Genomic DNA, 14,310 nt, shown 5'->3' with positions numbered 1-14,310 from the left:
TGTTTTGGTAGAGACATGAAAATGCATGACACTTTTTTTTTTTACATGAAGTTCCATAATTTACAAAAAAATATATAAAATGAATATTATTTTGAACTTCACTTCACAAAAAATACTAAAAGATATTTTTGAAAACAATGGAATAAAATGCAAAAATTACTTCAATATCATTTTTGTAAGTTAAAATTTAAGGGTTAGGGTTCGGGACAGCCACCTCCCAATTGCAAGTACCCACTAAATGATGGTTATATATATATTAAGCTTACTTATATTTTAAAAACCATTGTGGATTTCAATAGATAATAAAAGGATCTTAGTAAAGACCTAAGATTTGAATACTTAATGCTTTTTAAATGTGTTTTTGGTTGTGGGACAGCAGTTTGCATATATATGTAGGCCTATATATGTTGTTTTTGAAAACCTTTTCTTATCCAGTCTTTTTAATGTCTTTTTTACAGCACACACACTGTTGCAAATTGCTCTGAAGGGTGATGCCTGTGAAGGGAATATGGCATAGGGATGATCACTTTCCCATGCCCTTTCGTTCTCGCTCTCATTCAGTGAGCTGTCTGCATTGTAGCAGCTTTTACATTCACTACTGTCCTACATTTTATATGCTTACACAGACACAAATACAGAGAGTCCAGTATACTGGCAGCACTGCATAAAGATAACACATGACTATTAGCAGTACAAAACGTTAATAAATAATTTCTCAGGCACATGTCATATTTCACAACTTATACATTGCAGCAGCAACCTCAGTGCAGCATTACAGCATCTGAAGATCTCAAAATCTTTTTAGTACTAGATATTTGTGAATCATATATTTATGCAACATCAGGTAAACATGTAAAGCACAGTGCCAAGACCACAATAATAACAGATAATAAATAATTACAGCATTACACTAATTTGCAACTTTAGTGGCATGAGCACTCTAGACCGTTTGGCTATAAATGTGATTTTTAGTTAGAAATGCCATGCCGTGTCACCTTCATTGACATTCAAGGTCATCAGAATTGCACGAATACCGTTTGTGCGCAATACAATCCAGCCTTTCTCTTTTTGAAATGGCAGAACAGTGTCTCGTCTAATCATAGGAGAGGGATGTACTGAAGTAATCTGTGAGATTACTGTTTGCTGCTTTCTCCTATAGAGGTGTCTGTTTTTCAAAGATAGTTGTAGGGGAGGATCTCATCATTAAATCATGTTGTCAAGGCGACAAGTTTGTGTGGAGCATGGCTTTGAGGAGAGTGTGTCAGAACACAGGCGTATTCCTGTCACGATTTCATCACTATTTCTGCGTAACCTTGGCAACCCAAACTCCCCAAAAACCGCAACTCTACAACCAGGTAAATACATATTACAACACTCACTCAAGCTGCTTTGTCAGAATGATTCATAGTATCAGAAGAGTAGCACAGTGTAAGCATTTCTAATGATGCATGAAGAGCTGAGCAGCATATCTGGCAACACACTCAGTTAAAACATCAAATCACTGTATTTGTAATACATGAAATATGCATTAAAAGGTGCATGTTGTTTATTATGCTTACGTTTTATGGTGTGTTTCACAGTTGTTGGTTTTGCTCAGTATATGCAACACACACACACACACACACACACACACACACACACACACACACACACACACTGCAGTGGCCAGTATCAACATTCACATGCCAGTCTGTTTCTTTCTCTGCTTGCAGTGGTCAAAAGCAATGAAGGCATATGCAGTCCTGCACTGTGCACTTGAGTTGATGTTGTTAGCATTATCACACCTGATCAATAACTATTAATGAAGGAAACCATGGCTGATTCAAGATGTGGCTCTTGCTCTGCGTTGCCATGGAAACCAGAGCTGCAGCGCTGCAGGCTCAAATTGGGAGTTGGAAGAAAAAGACGGGAAAGAGAGAAAAAAGAGATAGAGAAGGAGGGGGTATTTCAGCTGGAATGGTGGAGAAAGGTAGCCCCTATAGTTGTAACCACAAACGCAGGTATTTCATGATCACTTTACTTACATGCAAAACATCTTTAGCTGTGTAATTTTATAAATAAATTTATTTGATTTGGTAAACAAAGTTTGTTTTGTCTTTTTGAGTCATTTTGATTCGTTCGTGTTCTCCCTGCACATCATAGTCTGCTTTTGTGACAAATTATGCTATATGCGTACATTCCTGACGAATCATTTCAATGGTCACAGCGCCCTCTGTAAATGTGCACTTCCGCTCCAAACCTGTAGACGGTGACGTTGAGTCGTACGTTTCACTACAGCACACGACGAAACCACTTCACGCCAAACCAAACACATCACTGAACAATCCTGCTCATTCAGCAACAGTTCGGTCATTTAAAACTTAGACGCTACTGTAAACATTACTGTAAACTTTTTTATGTTTGGCATATTAAGTTTTAGCCGTAGAATGGTTGATTAGACACTCGTGTCATGACTTGTCAGTTTCTTGCATTGTCTCTAAATCTGTGATGGTTAAATATTAACGTAATGACAACGATGGCAAATCCATGTGACATTGCTGCTGACTTGGAAAAGTACATTGTGAAGGAGGTAGGTTTTGAAATTTGTCATTTAGATTTTTTGTCATTTGATGTTTGGTGTTAATTAAACGTTTTGTACTTAGGCTCCTCCAACTGTTTATTATGTTCCAAATTTTATAACGGAGACTGACGAGGAGTATCTACTGCAGCAGGTAGGACTTTTAAATGCCATATTTTGTTTGTAATGATAATATTTTCACCTGCATAACGTGTCAGCAGTGCTTTATACACTGGCCTGTGTCTCTTTTGTAAGGTATACAGAGCTCCCAAGCCCAAGTGGACACAACTGTCAGGGAGGAGACTACAGAACTGGGGTCAGTAAGAGGCTAGATTTGACATAAGCAGTAAATCAATGCAAATACTTACTTAACAATGCAAACCCTGACATATAAAATAATAGTCAGGGTTTTTCTTTTTTCACTTTTAGTTCAATAATAAAAAAATATATCATGCTTGGTGTGTCAGGCTTTTATAGCCCATGCAATAACACCTCCGGAAAAAAAAAAAAAAGAGAGATCCCTGCTTTACTCTACAGTGGAGATCAAAATTAGAGAGAACAGAGAATACTTGTTTTTTCCTGAAAATATCCTGAAATATTGTTATTCTTAAGTGCTCAAAACTTACAAGAAATTCAGCTGTAGGTATACCACTGTTCCACTAAAATAACCAAGGCATTTCAACAAAAACCTTTATTTTGTGGAAAGCACAGTGATCAAAATTAAAGAACAGTAGGCACTGTAGCATGAAAGATGATTACATCAAACTTTTTGGAGGGTTACAGCTGTTAGAAATTAGTAGGAAGTGTAGAGACCCTTGCTTTGAATGACTTCAGCACATCTGTGGCCACAGGACATCACTAGTTTCTCACACTGCACTGGAGTGATCTTGGTTCACTCTTCTTCCACAATTCGGTAACTGTAATGGGTTTCTTAACCATAACTTTGTCACCAAGGATTTTCAATCAGGTTTAGATCAGGACTGGGCCAGTCATTTAGTTGTTTCAGTGTTCTTAGCTTCAAGGAACTGCTTTAACCGTTTTGCAGTGTGACAGGGGCATTGTCTTGCATTAAAAATTGCAGGCTGATTGGGAGATGCTTGCAGGGAATGGACTGCATGTTGCTGAAGGAAGTTCTGCTAAAAATTTGCATTCAACATGCAATGTAGCTGTATAAACTCCAACTCCTGCTGCAGAAAACGTCCCCCAAACCACGTCCTCCTCCTTTCACGGACTTCTTTACACACTTGGGCCTCAGTCTTTTCCTAGTTTGATGAACAAAATGTTTCCCATCAGACCCAAATAAAATAAATTTGCTCTCATCACTAAAGTAAACTTTAGACCAGTTCTCCATTGTCCACACAACATGCTCCTCAGCTAAAGGTGAGCTTAGCTTTTTGACTCTTTCTGCTAATGAGAGGTTTGGTCGCCGCAGTGTACTTTCAGTCTGACTTCTCATAAACATGCAGAGACAGATCCTTACCCTGTTCAGCACTGAACTGGCAAGCAATTCCAGCTGTGGTGTTGAACCCATTCCCCATTAAGAGTCTCTGCATTATCCGGTCTTCTTGTGCATTTGTCTTACGTGGAGGGACCAGCCTTTTTGGGGGACTTGAATGAATTTGTGTCATTGTAAGCCTGCAAAATTAGAGAAATCACAGATTTGGAATGACCAACTTCTCTTGCAATGGCAGAAAGTGTCATCCCTTTGGCCTTCATCTGGACAGCCTCCTGTCGCAGGGTTTCAATCACTTTAGAGTAGCCTGCAATCTTGAAATCTCAGTCAAAATTGGAGAAATGCTGCCAGTGAAATAGGGTTTGCTTTATAATTAAGGAAATTAGCACCAGGTGCCAGATTAACACCAATACACTGTTCTTCAGAATACAATTAATTTATGAAATAAGATTAAAAAAAAAAATGTCACTACTTCTCACTTTAACAAGAGTCCAGTATAAGTAGTTTTCTTTTTCAGGTGGTTTGCCAAATCCCAAAGGAATGCTTGCTGAGAAACTACCTGATTGGCTGCTGAAGTACACAGAGAAAATATCAGCTCTTGGAGCTTTTGCTGGAAAGTCAGCTAATCATGTGCTTGTAAACGAATACAAGCCTGGGGAGGGAATTATGGTAAAGAGAGTGCATTGCCTTTTCATTTCCTCTGGTTATAATTTTTAACCCACCTTTTTAAATTTTATCCTTTCCCCCTTTCTCAGCCTCATGAGGACGGACCACTGTATCACCCCACAGTAACAACTATCACACTGGGTTCTCATACACTTCTGGATTTCTACAAGCCTATTTGTCAGACTCAGGTAGCAGCAGACAAACTCAAGCATATTATAAAACTGCGTGCCAATCTCTTAACGTTCTCCTCCTCTCCCTGCAGTCTGAAATTCCTCAAACAGAAGAAAGCCGCTACATGCTATCACTGTTAGTACAACGAAGAAGTCTGCTGATTCTCCAGGATGACATGTACAAGATTTATCTGCACGGTATTCATGGAGTTTGTGAGGATATTTTGTCAGAGCACGTGGCGAATCTTTCATCAACGGGGGCTCAGGTGGGCGACACGCTGCCCCGCAGCACAAGAGTTTCTCTGACCATTCGCCACGTTCCTAAAGTCATCTGGGCCAATCTATTGCTTGGCAAGAAATGACATATTCAGAGACTTGCCTGAACTGTGAACCAGACAAACAGGTTATACACGTTTACACCCACAAAGCAATGTGTGGAAATGCAAATTGTCTACAATATATTATTGTACATGCAGAGCATTTGTGTTTGTAAGGCTATCTGATTGTAGTTACCTTACTGGATGTATGCAGCAGCCTTTGAAAGGTCTGCAGAGTTGTCTAATCCTGTACAAACACATCTACATTGGCCATTTCTAGTGAAAAGATAAACAAATGGCTGTTTTGCAACAAATAAATTGATGTATTTATGGACTGTTGTAGTATTTTTTTATACATTTGTATAATCCTGCATAATCTGACATGCAAACTACAACCAATTGCTCAGGTGTTAAGTATTCCCCTCCTAAAATTCTTGGAAATATGGGCTGGTCTTTCTTTACGATGTTTGCGTGTCGTTCTTGTGGGGGTTGGTGTTTTCACTCTGGCATTGCGCCGTTTGCGTAACTTATTGTGGAATCCGCGTATCCTGTCAGATGCGCACTGTACTGCCGTGGACAAACGACAGTTTACATTACCTTCCGCTACTAACTGGTGAGTTTAAGTTTTCTACCCCCTTAACAGCGAAATAAAAATATCTTTACATGTGTAGTAGCAAAAATAGTATCCGTTAAATTAATGTTACGTGCGATTTTTACTTGTTTAACGCATAGTCATGTCGGGTAAGTTAGCTGATTTAGCGTGCTAGCATGTTTTACTCGCATCCAAATTTAGCTGAGCATCTAATAATATATGATTACTTGATTGCCCAGATTATTATATAAATGCTAACCATTTTTAAAGAGGACTAACAAATACAGTTGTCTGGCGTTTGTCAGCAAGATAATTACGCAGTATCGTTCGTATTTAAAGCGACCTGAAGAGTTGAAAACGCCCATGAATTACTGTTGAATATCTCTGTTGCAAACGGTTGTTTAGAGTATGTAAATGCGAGTTTATACATGCTTCGCTTTGAAACTGTTTTTTTTTTTTTTTTTTTTTTTTTTTTTGCGGTTATTTATTGTGGGTGGTGGATGGATGCAGACATATTTGCAGTAGGTGTGTCCGCATTGTGTCAACACTCAGATGATTGACATTCACAAACCCCCTGTGTACTCTCATTTTTGTATTAACCTTTAAACAAACGTGACTAAAATGTTGATTGTGTTACTATTAATACGTATGAAGACATGTATATGCGTGTGTGTTGTTTAACAATTCTAACTCTCTTCCTTTTAGGACGTGATTGAACCATTTGTGCCGCAAGATGTTTCTAGCCAAAAAACTCCTTGGGGGCATTATCGATGTGGTCAGGTAGGGCAATATTTCACTACAGACGAACTCTCTTTCTTCTGTATTTAAGACAGTATATATTATACTGGCATTTTAATTCATGTGTGCTTTGTGGGATTGTAGTTAATTTTTTCATAAAAGATATTAAGAAAACAGGTTTGTAACTTTATCCTAACATCACAGTGGTTTTTTTTTTTTTTTTTTTTGCTTCAAATCAAATGTTGTATAGTTGGAAATCATCTCAGAGCTTGGTTCGTGGTTTACAAACTCTATATTGGAAAATCTCTAAAAAAAAAAAAAACAAGGCTCTTTGGAAAGTGAATGGTCACTGTTACATTGAGACCCATTTTAGCATAATTTTAGATGCAGTTCATGGAGAAACGTTTCCATGTGAATGTGTATGATTATGTGTTTGTCCCTTTGGGACTCATTTGAGAAAGAATAGGTTCATGCACAGAAAAATCTACATTAAAAGAAGGTTCTGCCTCACACTGCAAAAACTGCTTTTCTTGCTTAGATTTTTTTGTCTTGTTTCCAGACAAAATATCAAAAAAATTCTTGAATCAGGAAGGATTTTCTAGACAAGTCAAAATTAAGTGAGTTTTTGCTTAAAACATGCAAAATAATCTGACAATGGGGTAAGAAAAAAAATCTAGTTTTCTGCTTGAAATAAGATTATTTTTCTTACCCCATTGGCAGATTATTTTGCATGTTTTAAGCTAAACTCACTTAATTTTGACTTGTTTTTACTTTTCGGAGAATTTGAGTATGAGCTTAGTTAGGTTAAGAGTATAGGTACTGTTATGGTGGTGTTATATGTGTCTTTTAATGATATGGAAATACTAAACCAAAATGGAATTATACAGCTGTGACTTCTTATGTATGTCAAGTTGATATAAATGCATAATTGTGCCGCCTTTGCTTTTTTCCACAGTAACATCGACCCTGGCCAATTTGTGCCTTCAGATCCTGTGAGTAACAGCAGCTCATAAGTGTGTCTGATGCTTGTCGTCAGTCATCTCTGACACATCTAAAAAAAAAAAAGAGCCAATTTAAACCCTCAATATAAAAATATCTGCATTCATGCTGCAGAACTCAATTTAAATTTGGATCAATGTAAAAAAACAACAACTTATAAATAACTGAGATTGATAAATTAATTGAAAAGCAATAAATCAATCAAGCAATCTTCTATCAGCATGTAAATAGTTGATCATAACAATTCACAACCTGATAAATAATCAGTTAAAACAAAGGCACTGATATATGTTAAAATCAGTCAGTGGAAGTTTCTTTCAGTTGAAACAGCTTAGACTTACATTTTAGTCTGGGACTAGGTATAAGCCTTGTCTATGAAACTGGGGGTTAATGTAATTATCTTATTTATGAGCACACTGGTTTGTAGTGCAAACAATTTACTGTATGTTGTTATTCTTCTCATTATTTCCCTGCAGCGGCTAATGAACCTGAAGTCTCATACATGGGCTTTCTTCCGCGTTGAAGAAAAAAGTAGATAGTGATATAGCTGTACGTTCTTTCAAAAAAAAATTGGCCAGAGAAACATCATCTAGGGTTATCTTATTTCAAATCTAATTACATTTTTTTGATGTTGAAGTAATGTCTGTATCATGATGATGCTGTAGAGTAAAGCACATTCTGTCCATTATGTCAGCTAGAGAGTCACTGGTATGCTTAGTCAAAATATGATTGAGAGTTCTTGCAACATTAAGAATATTTGCATTAGGGATGTGCTTATGAAGTCAGTGGATTTTTTTAAGTGTGGAGAGAAAATGAAATGTGTGCATTTGAGGTGCTAATACTATGGCCATCTCTGCCCAGCCCCCACCCCGCAGACCGATGGCGTATGCCGAGGCCAATGAGTCTGACGAAGAGCAGCAGTTCCGCAGAGTATTCAAGCAGCTCGCTGGCGAAGTTAGTGTTACACAAACAAATATTCATATATACACCAATACGTCCAATGGTTGTCATAAACATTTCCTTTGGTTTCAGGACATGGAAGTAAGCCCCAACGAACTGATGAGTATCCTCAACAAAATCATTTCCAAACGTGAGTGGTATACGTGTGTATGTGTGGGGAACCTGGTGCCTGCTGCTATATGATGCTAATATTCTCTGCTCTCTATGTTATTGCAGATGGTGATCTGAAGACAGATGGCTTTACCATCGAGTCCTGTAGAAGTATGGTGGCTGTCATGGATGTATCCTGCCTCATTTGATCTGAACACTTGCTCTAATACAAACCAACAAGATGGGAGTTTGCATTTAGCATTTTTCACAGTCATTTTAGTAGCAAATCTATTACAACAATTCTGGTAAATACTGAGGCGAAAATTATTTTCATGGCAGATAACTTGTAAATGGCTGTACAATTTACATAAAAAACATAAAATCAGTCATTTTAGATCAGAGGTGTCTAAGGGCCTGGACATTTCCAGTCAGTCTGAAGACTTGACTTTTTTTAGATGCTACACGTGAATTTAAGCATCACAAGATTATAATGTACAGTTTTGATTGATTGCTATGTGACACCCAATCTAATTAAATGGGAAAATAAGAGAAATTAACAAATTAATAACCAATATGAATTTAAAATGAATAAGAAAAGTCTTTAAGGGCTGATGTTGAGATTGTTTGATGGTGTTTGATCTTAACGCTGTGCTCCAGAGTGACAGCACAGGTAAACTAGGCTTCCATGAGTTTAAACACCTTTGGAACAACATCAAAAAATGGCAGGTGAGTAGAAGATGTAACAACACAGCTGGAAGTTTTGCCTTTGTGTGGTTTTCAAATAGAGTTTTGATTCACTAAGCTCTGGATTTGTTAGTTGCTTTGTTTTGATCTATTCATATTACGGATTTAGGATTTACATGTTTTGCTATGACTGTATAACAGAAACTTTGTGCTCAGATTAAATAGATTAATGGCTGAAACAGTGATGTTAAAAACATCAAGATAACCCAGTTAACATAATAAGCTGTCTGTTTTATAGGGAGTTTATAAGAGTTATGACAGGGATCGCTCAGGAACTATTGGAGCAGATGAGCTTCCAGGTGCCTTCAGAGCTGCAGGTAAACACCCATAATGGATCACATTATCACCATCTGTAATTGCGGAGTTAAAGGAGAACTCCGGTGTGATATTGACCTAAAGTGTATTGAATCATGATACCGAGTGTGAACGTACCTTGCATATCTCATCTCGGTTTGTGTCCAGCTGTCCGAAATCTGGGGTCAGTTAGCCGATGCTCACAACAGGTTGTCAATGAGAGTGAATAGGGCATCGAAGAAGCCATGTAAATAAATCACTGTTTTACGCCATTTACGAGGCACAAAGTAGCTCCACACTTCATTGGTAGACTTCCAAGGGCCCTGACATTTAAAACGAGACATTGAGAACTCAGAAAAAGCACCGGTAGTTTATTTACAAGTAGATTTATACAGACATGTTCCACCAGGAACAGACTGGTCGCCGCCATCTTAAATTTAGTCACGATAACTCGAGTGTCGAGCACGAAGGAAACTACAACCTGATAAGTTGATAACCTGATAAGTTCCTTGGTGCTCGACACTCGACTTATCGTGACTAAGTTCAGGATGGCGGCGACCGGATTTTCTCTTCCAGGTACTGTCTGTATAAATCTTCTTGTAAATAAACTACCGGTGCTTTTTCTGAGTTCTCAATGTCTCGTTTTAAATGTCAGGGCCCTTGGAAGTCTACCAATGAAGTGTGGAGCTACTTTGTGCCTCGTAAATGGCGTAAAACAGTGATTTATTTACATGGCTTCTTCGATGCCCTATGGACTCTCATTGACAACCTGTTGTGAGCATCGGCTAACTGACCCCAGATTTCGGACAGCAGGACACAAACCGAGATGAGATATGCAAGGTACGTTCACACTCGGTATCATGATTTAATACACTTTAGGTCAAAATCACACCGGAGTTCTCCTTTAATGAATCTCAATTAATGCATTCTTTAGGGGATCCGCATGTATAATATTTAAGATTAAGAGGACATAGCATGTCAATTGTTTGGTGGAAAAAAAAATCTTGGACAATTTTAGTCCTTTGCTTTGTCCAGAGTTCTCTGAACAAAGCTGGTAATCAGTGTTGCCAAGTCTGTGGTTTTCCCGCGGAATTTTTTTGTTGTTGTTTATTTACTGGGGGATTCCCCTCGAAACACGATTGGGTTAGTTTTAGCAATTGGTTGGGTTTTGTTGTGAAACCTGGCAACCCTGCTGGTAATTCACAGCAGACAAGATGGACTTTTAATATAACTTAGCTGTCTATGCCATAGAAAGGCTTTTTTTTTTAATTGATGAAACTTGATTAGAGAAAACAGAGAAAGAGCTGTGGTGTTATTTTTTGCCAAAGAGGTAGAGAAACTACAACACCCACAATGCACAGTCTATGACTGTCAATGAGTGGTGATACCAAAATGTAGTTTTAACAACAATCCTGGAACTTTTAGAACAAATATACCAGTAGATCTGGGTATAAGTAACATGGGAAAAAAATACACATTGTTTGTTTACATATACACATTTATATAGACATTGTAGTAATACAACGATGGTAAACAATTGGCAAACTTGTTCTGTAATATACAGTCAGCCCAAAAATTATTCATTCAGACACCAGATATACTTTTTGATATTTTTTTTTTTTTCTTTTTTACTAGTGGGTGCAGGACACTATAACTAATGTAAGTGAGGATAGCAACATAAAGTAAACTGTCACCCAAAAATTCTACAGTGGACTACCAGTAAAAAAAAAAATTGGGACCAAAAATTATTTGCACAATTTGACCTGATCATATTTTGCTTAAGTGATTTTTCTTTAATTGCTAATGCGAACTTTTTACACCACAGACTAAACAAAATTAAGCATTGCTTAGTAATTGTAAAACAAAGTATTGATAGCTGTGTAAGTATTGTCATACTAACAGTTGTCGGAATTGTTGGTTGATTGTAGTCCATTACATACCTTTCTGTTAAAGTTATCTGACATTATTAAGATGAATTTGTTCTGATACGGTAACTCTGAGTTCTTGTCATATTTTATTACCATTTTCTAAACTATAAACTGTGATTAGTGAGAAATGTTGAAGGGGTCTAAATTTTGGTTTGACTTTATATGCATTGTGGTGATTACATTTGAACTGTGTGTTCATCCTCTAAATCATATTTTGTCTCTTGTACCTCTGACAGGTTTCCCATTGAATGATCAGCTCTTTGAGATGATTATTCGCAGGTATAGCGATGAGAGTGGAAACATGGACTTTGACAATTACATCGGCTGTCTTGTGAGACTTGATGCCATGTGCCGTAAGTGTTAATAGAGGAAAAAGCATTGTTTTGTTTATAGTTTTAGCTGGGTGAATTGGTTTCTTTCAATGTTTAATAGCTCTGGAGTATATAAAGTAGAGTGAGGAAAGGAAATTTACATTTACACTGACTTGTCTTGATTTCCCTAATCTAAAAGATGGCTTGTTTAGTAGCTATTTAATCAAATGACGGCTGAAAGGCCAACATAATGTTTGCTCTTATGGCATGTAGGCACTTTAAGACACTTAAATACTTCAAGATAAGATTTGTGCCTTTTAGTCAATGTCTGCTTTGAAGCCTTGTGTTAGTGTACTGCTTGAGTTGGGTGATGACTCAGCTTGCACACACAGGCACTACAAGTGTTTGTCCAATAAAATGCTTTCTAAAATGAGAAATCCCCCTCCCCCCAATGCCACATGTCTCTGACCAGCAATAGTAAGCGTCAAAACTGTCTGGTGTAACCTAAAGGCTATTGGAACGTGTCAAAACAATAAAGAAAACATTGTTCGTCAACCCATTTTCATGCATCTTTAAAGGATTCGTTTTCTTTCAGAATAAAATGATAATTTGCTCACCCTCATGTCATCCAAGGTCAAGATTATTTCTTCAGTTGAAAATTAGGTTTTTGAGGAAAACATTCCATTTTTCTCCATGTAGTAGACTTCAATGGGAACTAACGTGTTGAAGGTCCAAATTGCAGTTTCAATGCAGCTTCAAATGGCTCTACACGATCCCAGCCGAGGAATAAGGGTCTTATCTAACAAAACGATTAGTCATTTTAAAAAAGAAAAATTAATTTATATTTTTAACCACAAATGCTCGTCTTGATAGGAGGTACAGACCCAGTGTTTACAAAGTGAATGTGTTAAAGTCAAAAAATTTGTTTTTGAAGTTGGAGGAAAAAATTAGATGGTGTTTTTCTTCCTATTCTACCTTTTTGAACCGGAGTACACAGACGAAGAACTTTCCAACCTTTCTAATGGGATCATGTAATGCGTGAAGTCATAGACGCACATCGCAGAGCTAGTGCAAGACACGCATTTGTGGTTAAAAAGTTTTTGTTTTTTTTTTCTTAGAAAATGTGCAGTCGTTTCACTTGAAAAGATGCTTATCCATCAACTGGGATCACGCAGAGCCCTTTGAAGCTGCATTGAAACTTGGACCAATTTGGACCTTCAACCTATTGATCCCTATTGAAGTCCATTAATATGCATGTTACCCTCAAAAACCTTAATTTCTTTTCGACTAAAGAAAGACATGAACATCTTGGATAACATGGGGCTGAGGAAATTATGAGGAAATTTTCATTCTGGAAGTGAACTTATCCTTTAAGGGCAGCTGTTGAAGAATTTAGGGGAATTTTATCAAATTTATTCAATACAATTACTTCTTGCTCCCCCTGCAGGCTTTTGGTAAATTTCAGCCATTTTGTTCATTCTTCCAGGATGTATATTAAAGATCAAAGTTATATCTAAAAATCTAGTAATTTTGGAATTAGATGTTTTCCAGCACAGTTTTAATAAATGGTTGTTTTGGACTGTGGGATTTCTCTTTGGATCTGAAAGTTAAATTGTGTTTGCATAGTGTATTTATAAAATATTTTAAAAGCTGTGTAAAATGTGATTTATTTATTTTTTTGCCATTGTAAGACTATGAAGCTATGTGTCAGTAAATTTATACAGAATAAATGAAATTATTTTTTCATTAATAAAGTGTTAAAAAATATTGATTCATGTCATATGTTGACTCCAGGTGCCTTCAAGACTCTTGACAAAGACAATGATGGCACAGTCAAGGTCAATGTTCAGGAGGTACGAAAATTGACATCCTTGCGTTACATTCTCTTAAAATTATCAAATTTACTTAGGATGAAATGCTTGTAATATATAATTATAAAATATAACTCTGTCTCTTCACAGTGGCTGCAGCTGACAATGTACTCTTGAGTGATGTGAAGGACTGCAATCAGTTCAGATCGAAACAATCAGTTCAGTGCTTATGCAATAATGACTTTATGCTTTGCACAGCTCCCTCTATTGTTTCCCACACAGTAAATCAATAATTCCAGAGAAAACCTGCTGGTCAACCACTGGGGTTATGTGGATCACTTTCCTGTGCCATTTTCTTTCTCTATAACTTTTACTTTGACCTTTTTTTTTACTTGTTTAGTCCATAAGTAGCATTGTTCAACACAAAACTAACCAAAGATAGAAAATTACAACAAATGTGTCGTATAAAATAATTGAAGAGTCTACAAATATGCAAAAAACTGTATTACATATTCATGTCAGTTGGTGCCATTTTTGCATGAAGCCAAATAAACTGGTGTCAAATGCAATTTTATATGAAATAAAAAAGGATAAAGTGATAAACTTGTCTGTTTTTTCATTAGTTTGATTATTGATTAATTTGATTATCAGTGATGTATATTTTGATGCAGTAATATTTT

The 14,310-nt window shown here is 36.9% G+C and overlaps 2 protein-coding genes across 2 annotated transcripts; both read left to right on the top strand.

The window, feature by feature from the left end:
* Positions 1 to 2,295: 2,295 nt before the first annotated feature.
* Positions 2,296 to 5,497, top strand: alkbh6 (alkB homolog 6). The gene is made up of 6 exons (XM_073840939.1): positions 2,296 to 2,569; positions 2,643 to 2,711; positions 2,813 to 2,873; positions 4,528 to 4,679; positions 4,766 to 4,864; positions 4,939 to 5,497. Exons 1-6 carry the CDS (start codon positions 2,507 to 2,509, stop codon positions 5,206 to 5,208), a joined length of 714 nt encoding a protein of 237 aa, XP_073697040.1. The 5' UTR covers positions 2,296 to 2,506; the 3' UTR covers positions 5,209 to 5,497.
* A 198-nt stretch (positions 5,498 to 5,695) lies between these two features.
* On the top strand, positions 5,696 to 14,233 carry capns1a (calpain, small subunit 1 a). The gene is made up of 11 exons (XM_073839812.1): positions 5,696 to 5,776; positions 6,461 to 6,535; positions 7,449 to 7,485; positions 8,354 to 8,446; positions 8,525 to 8,582; positions 8,669 to 8,733; positions 9,200 to 9,268; positions 9,525 to 9,603; positions 11,745 to 11,861; positions 13,614 to 13,672; positions 13,781 to 14,233. Exons 2-11 carry the CDS (start codon positions 6,489 to 6,491, stop codon positions 13,805 to 13,807), a joined length of 651 nt encoding a protein of 216 aa, XP_073695913.1. The 5' UTR covers positions 5,696 to 5,776; positions 6,461 to 6,488; the 3' UTR covers positions 13,808 to 14,233.
* Positions 14,234 to 14,310: the final 77 nt, after the last annotated feature.

The sequence above is a fragment of the Garra rufa genome, chromosome 5 (genome assembly GCF_049309525.1).
Source record: "Garra rufa chromosome 5, GarRuf1.0, whole genome shotgun sequence".
NCBI classification, from domain to species: domain Eukaryota; kingdom Metazoa; phylum Chordata; class Actinopteri; order Cypriniformes; family Cyprinidae; genus Garra; species Garra rufa.
This window is presented reverse-complemented; position numbering and strand designations above follow the sequence as displayed.

What these genes read in the sequence shown, in the direction of transcription:
- alkbh6 (XM_073840939.1), top strand. Translation starts at nt 2,507, where the DNA reads ATGACAACGATGGCAAATCCATGTGACATTGCTGCTGACTTGGAAAAG. An exon ending in AAAAGTACATTGTGAAGGAG is followed by an intron (nt 2,570 to 2,642) that starts GTAGGTTTTGAA and finishes TTTTGTACTTAG; the next exon opens with GCTCCTCCAACTGTTTATTA. An exon ending in AGCCTATTTGTCAGACTCAG is followed by an intron (nt 4,865 to 4,938) that starts GTAGCAGCAGAC and finishes CTCTCCCTGCAG; the next exon opens with TCTGAAATTCCTCAAACAGA.
- capns1a (XM_073839812.1), top strand. Translation starts at nt 6,489, where the DNA reads ATGTTTCTAGCCAAAAAACTCCTTGGGGGCATTATCGATGTGGTCAG. An exon ending in TCAAGCAGCTCGCTGGCGAA is followed by an intron (nt 8,447 to 8,524) that starts GTTAGTGTTACA and finishes CTTTGGTTTCAG; the next exon opens with GACATGGAAGTAAGCCCCAA. An exon ending in GTATGGTGGCTGTCATGGAT is followed by an intron (nt 8,734 to 9,199) that starts GTATCCTGCCTC and finishes GCTGTGCTCCAG; the next exon opens with AGTGACAGCACAGGTAAACT.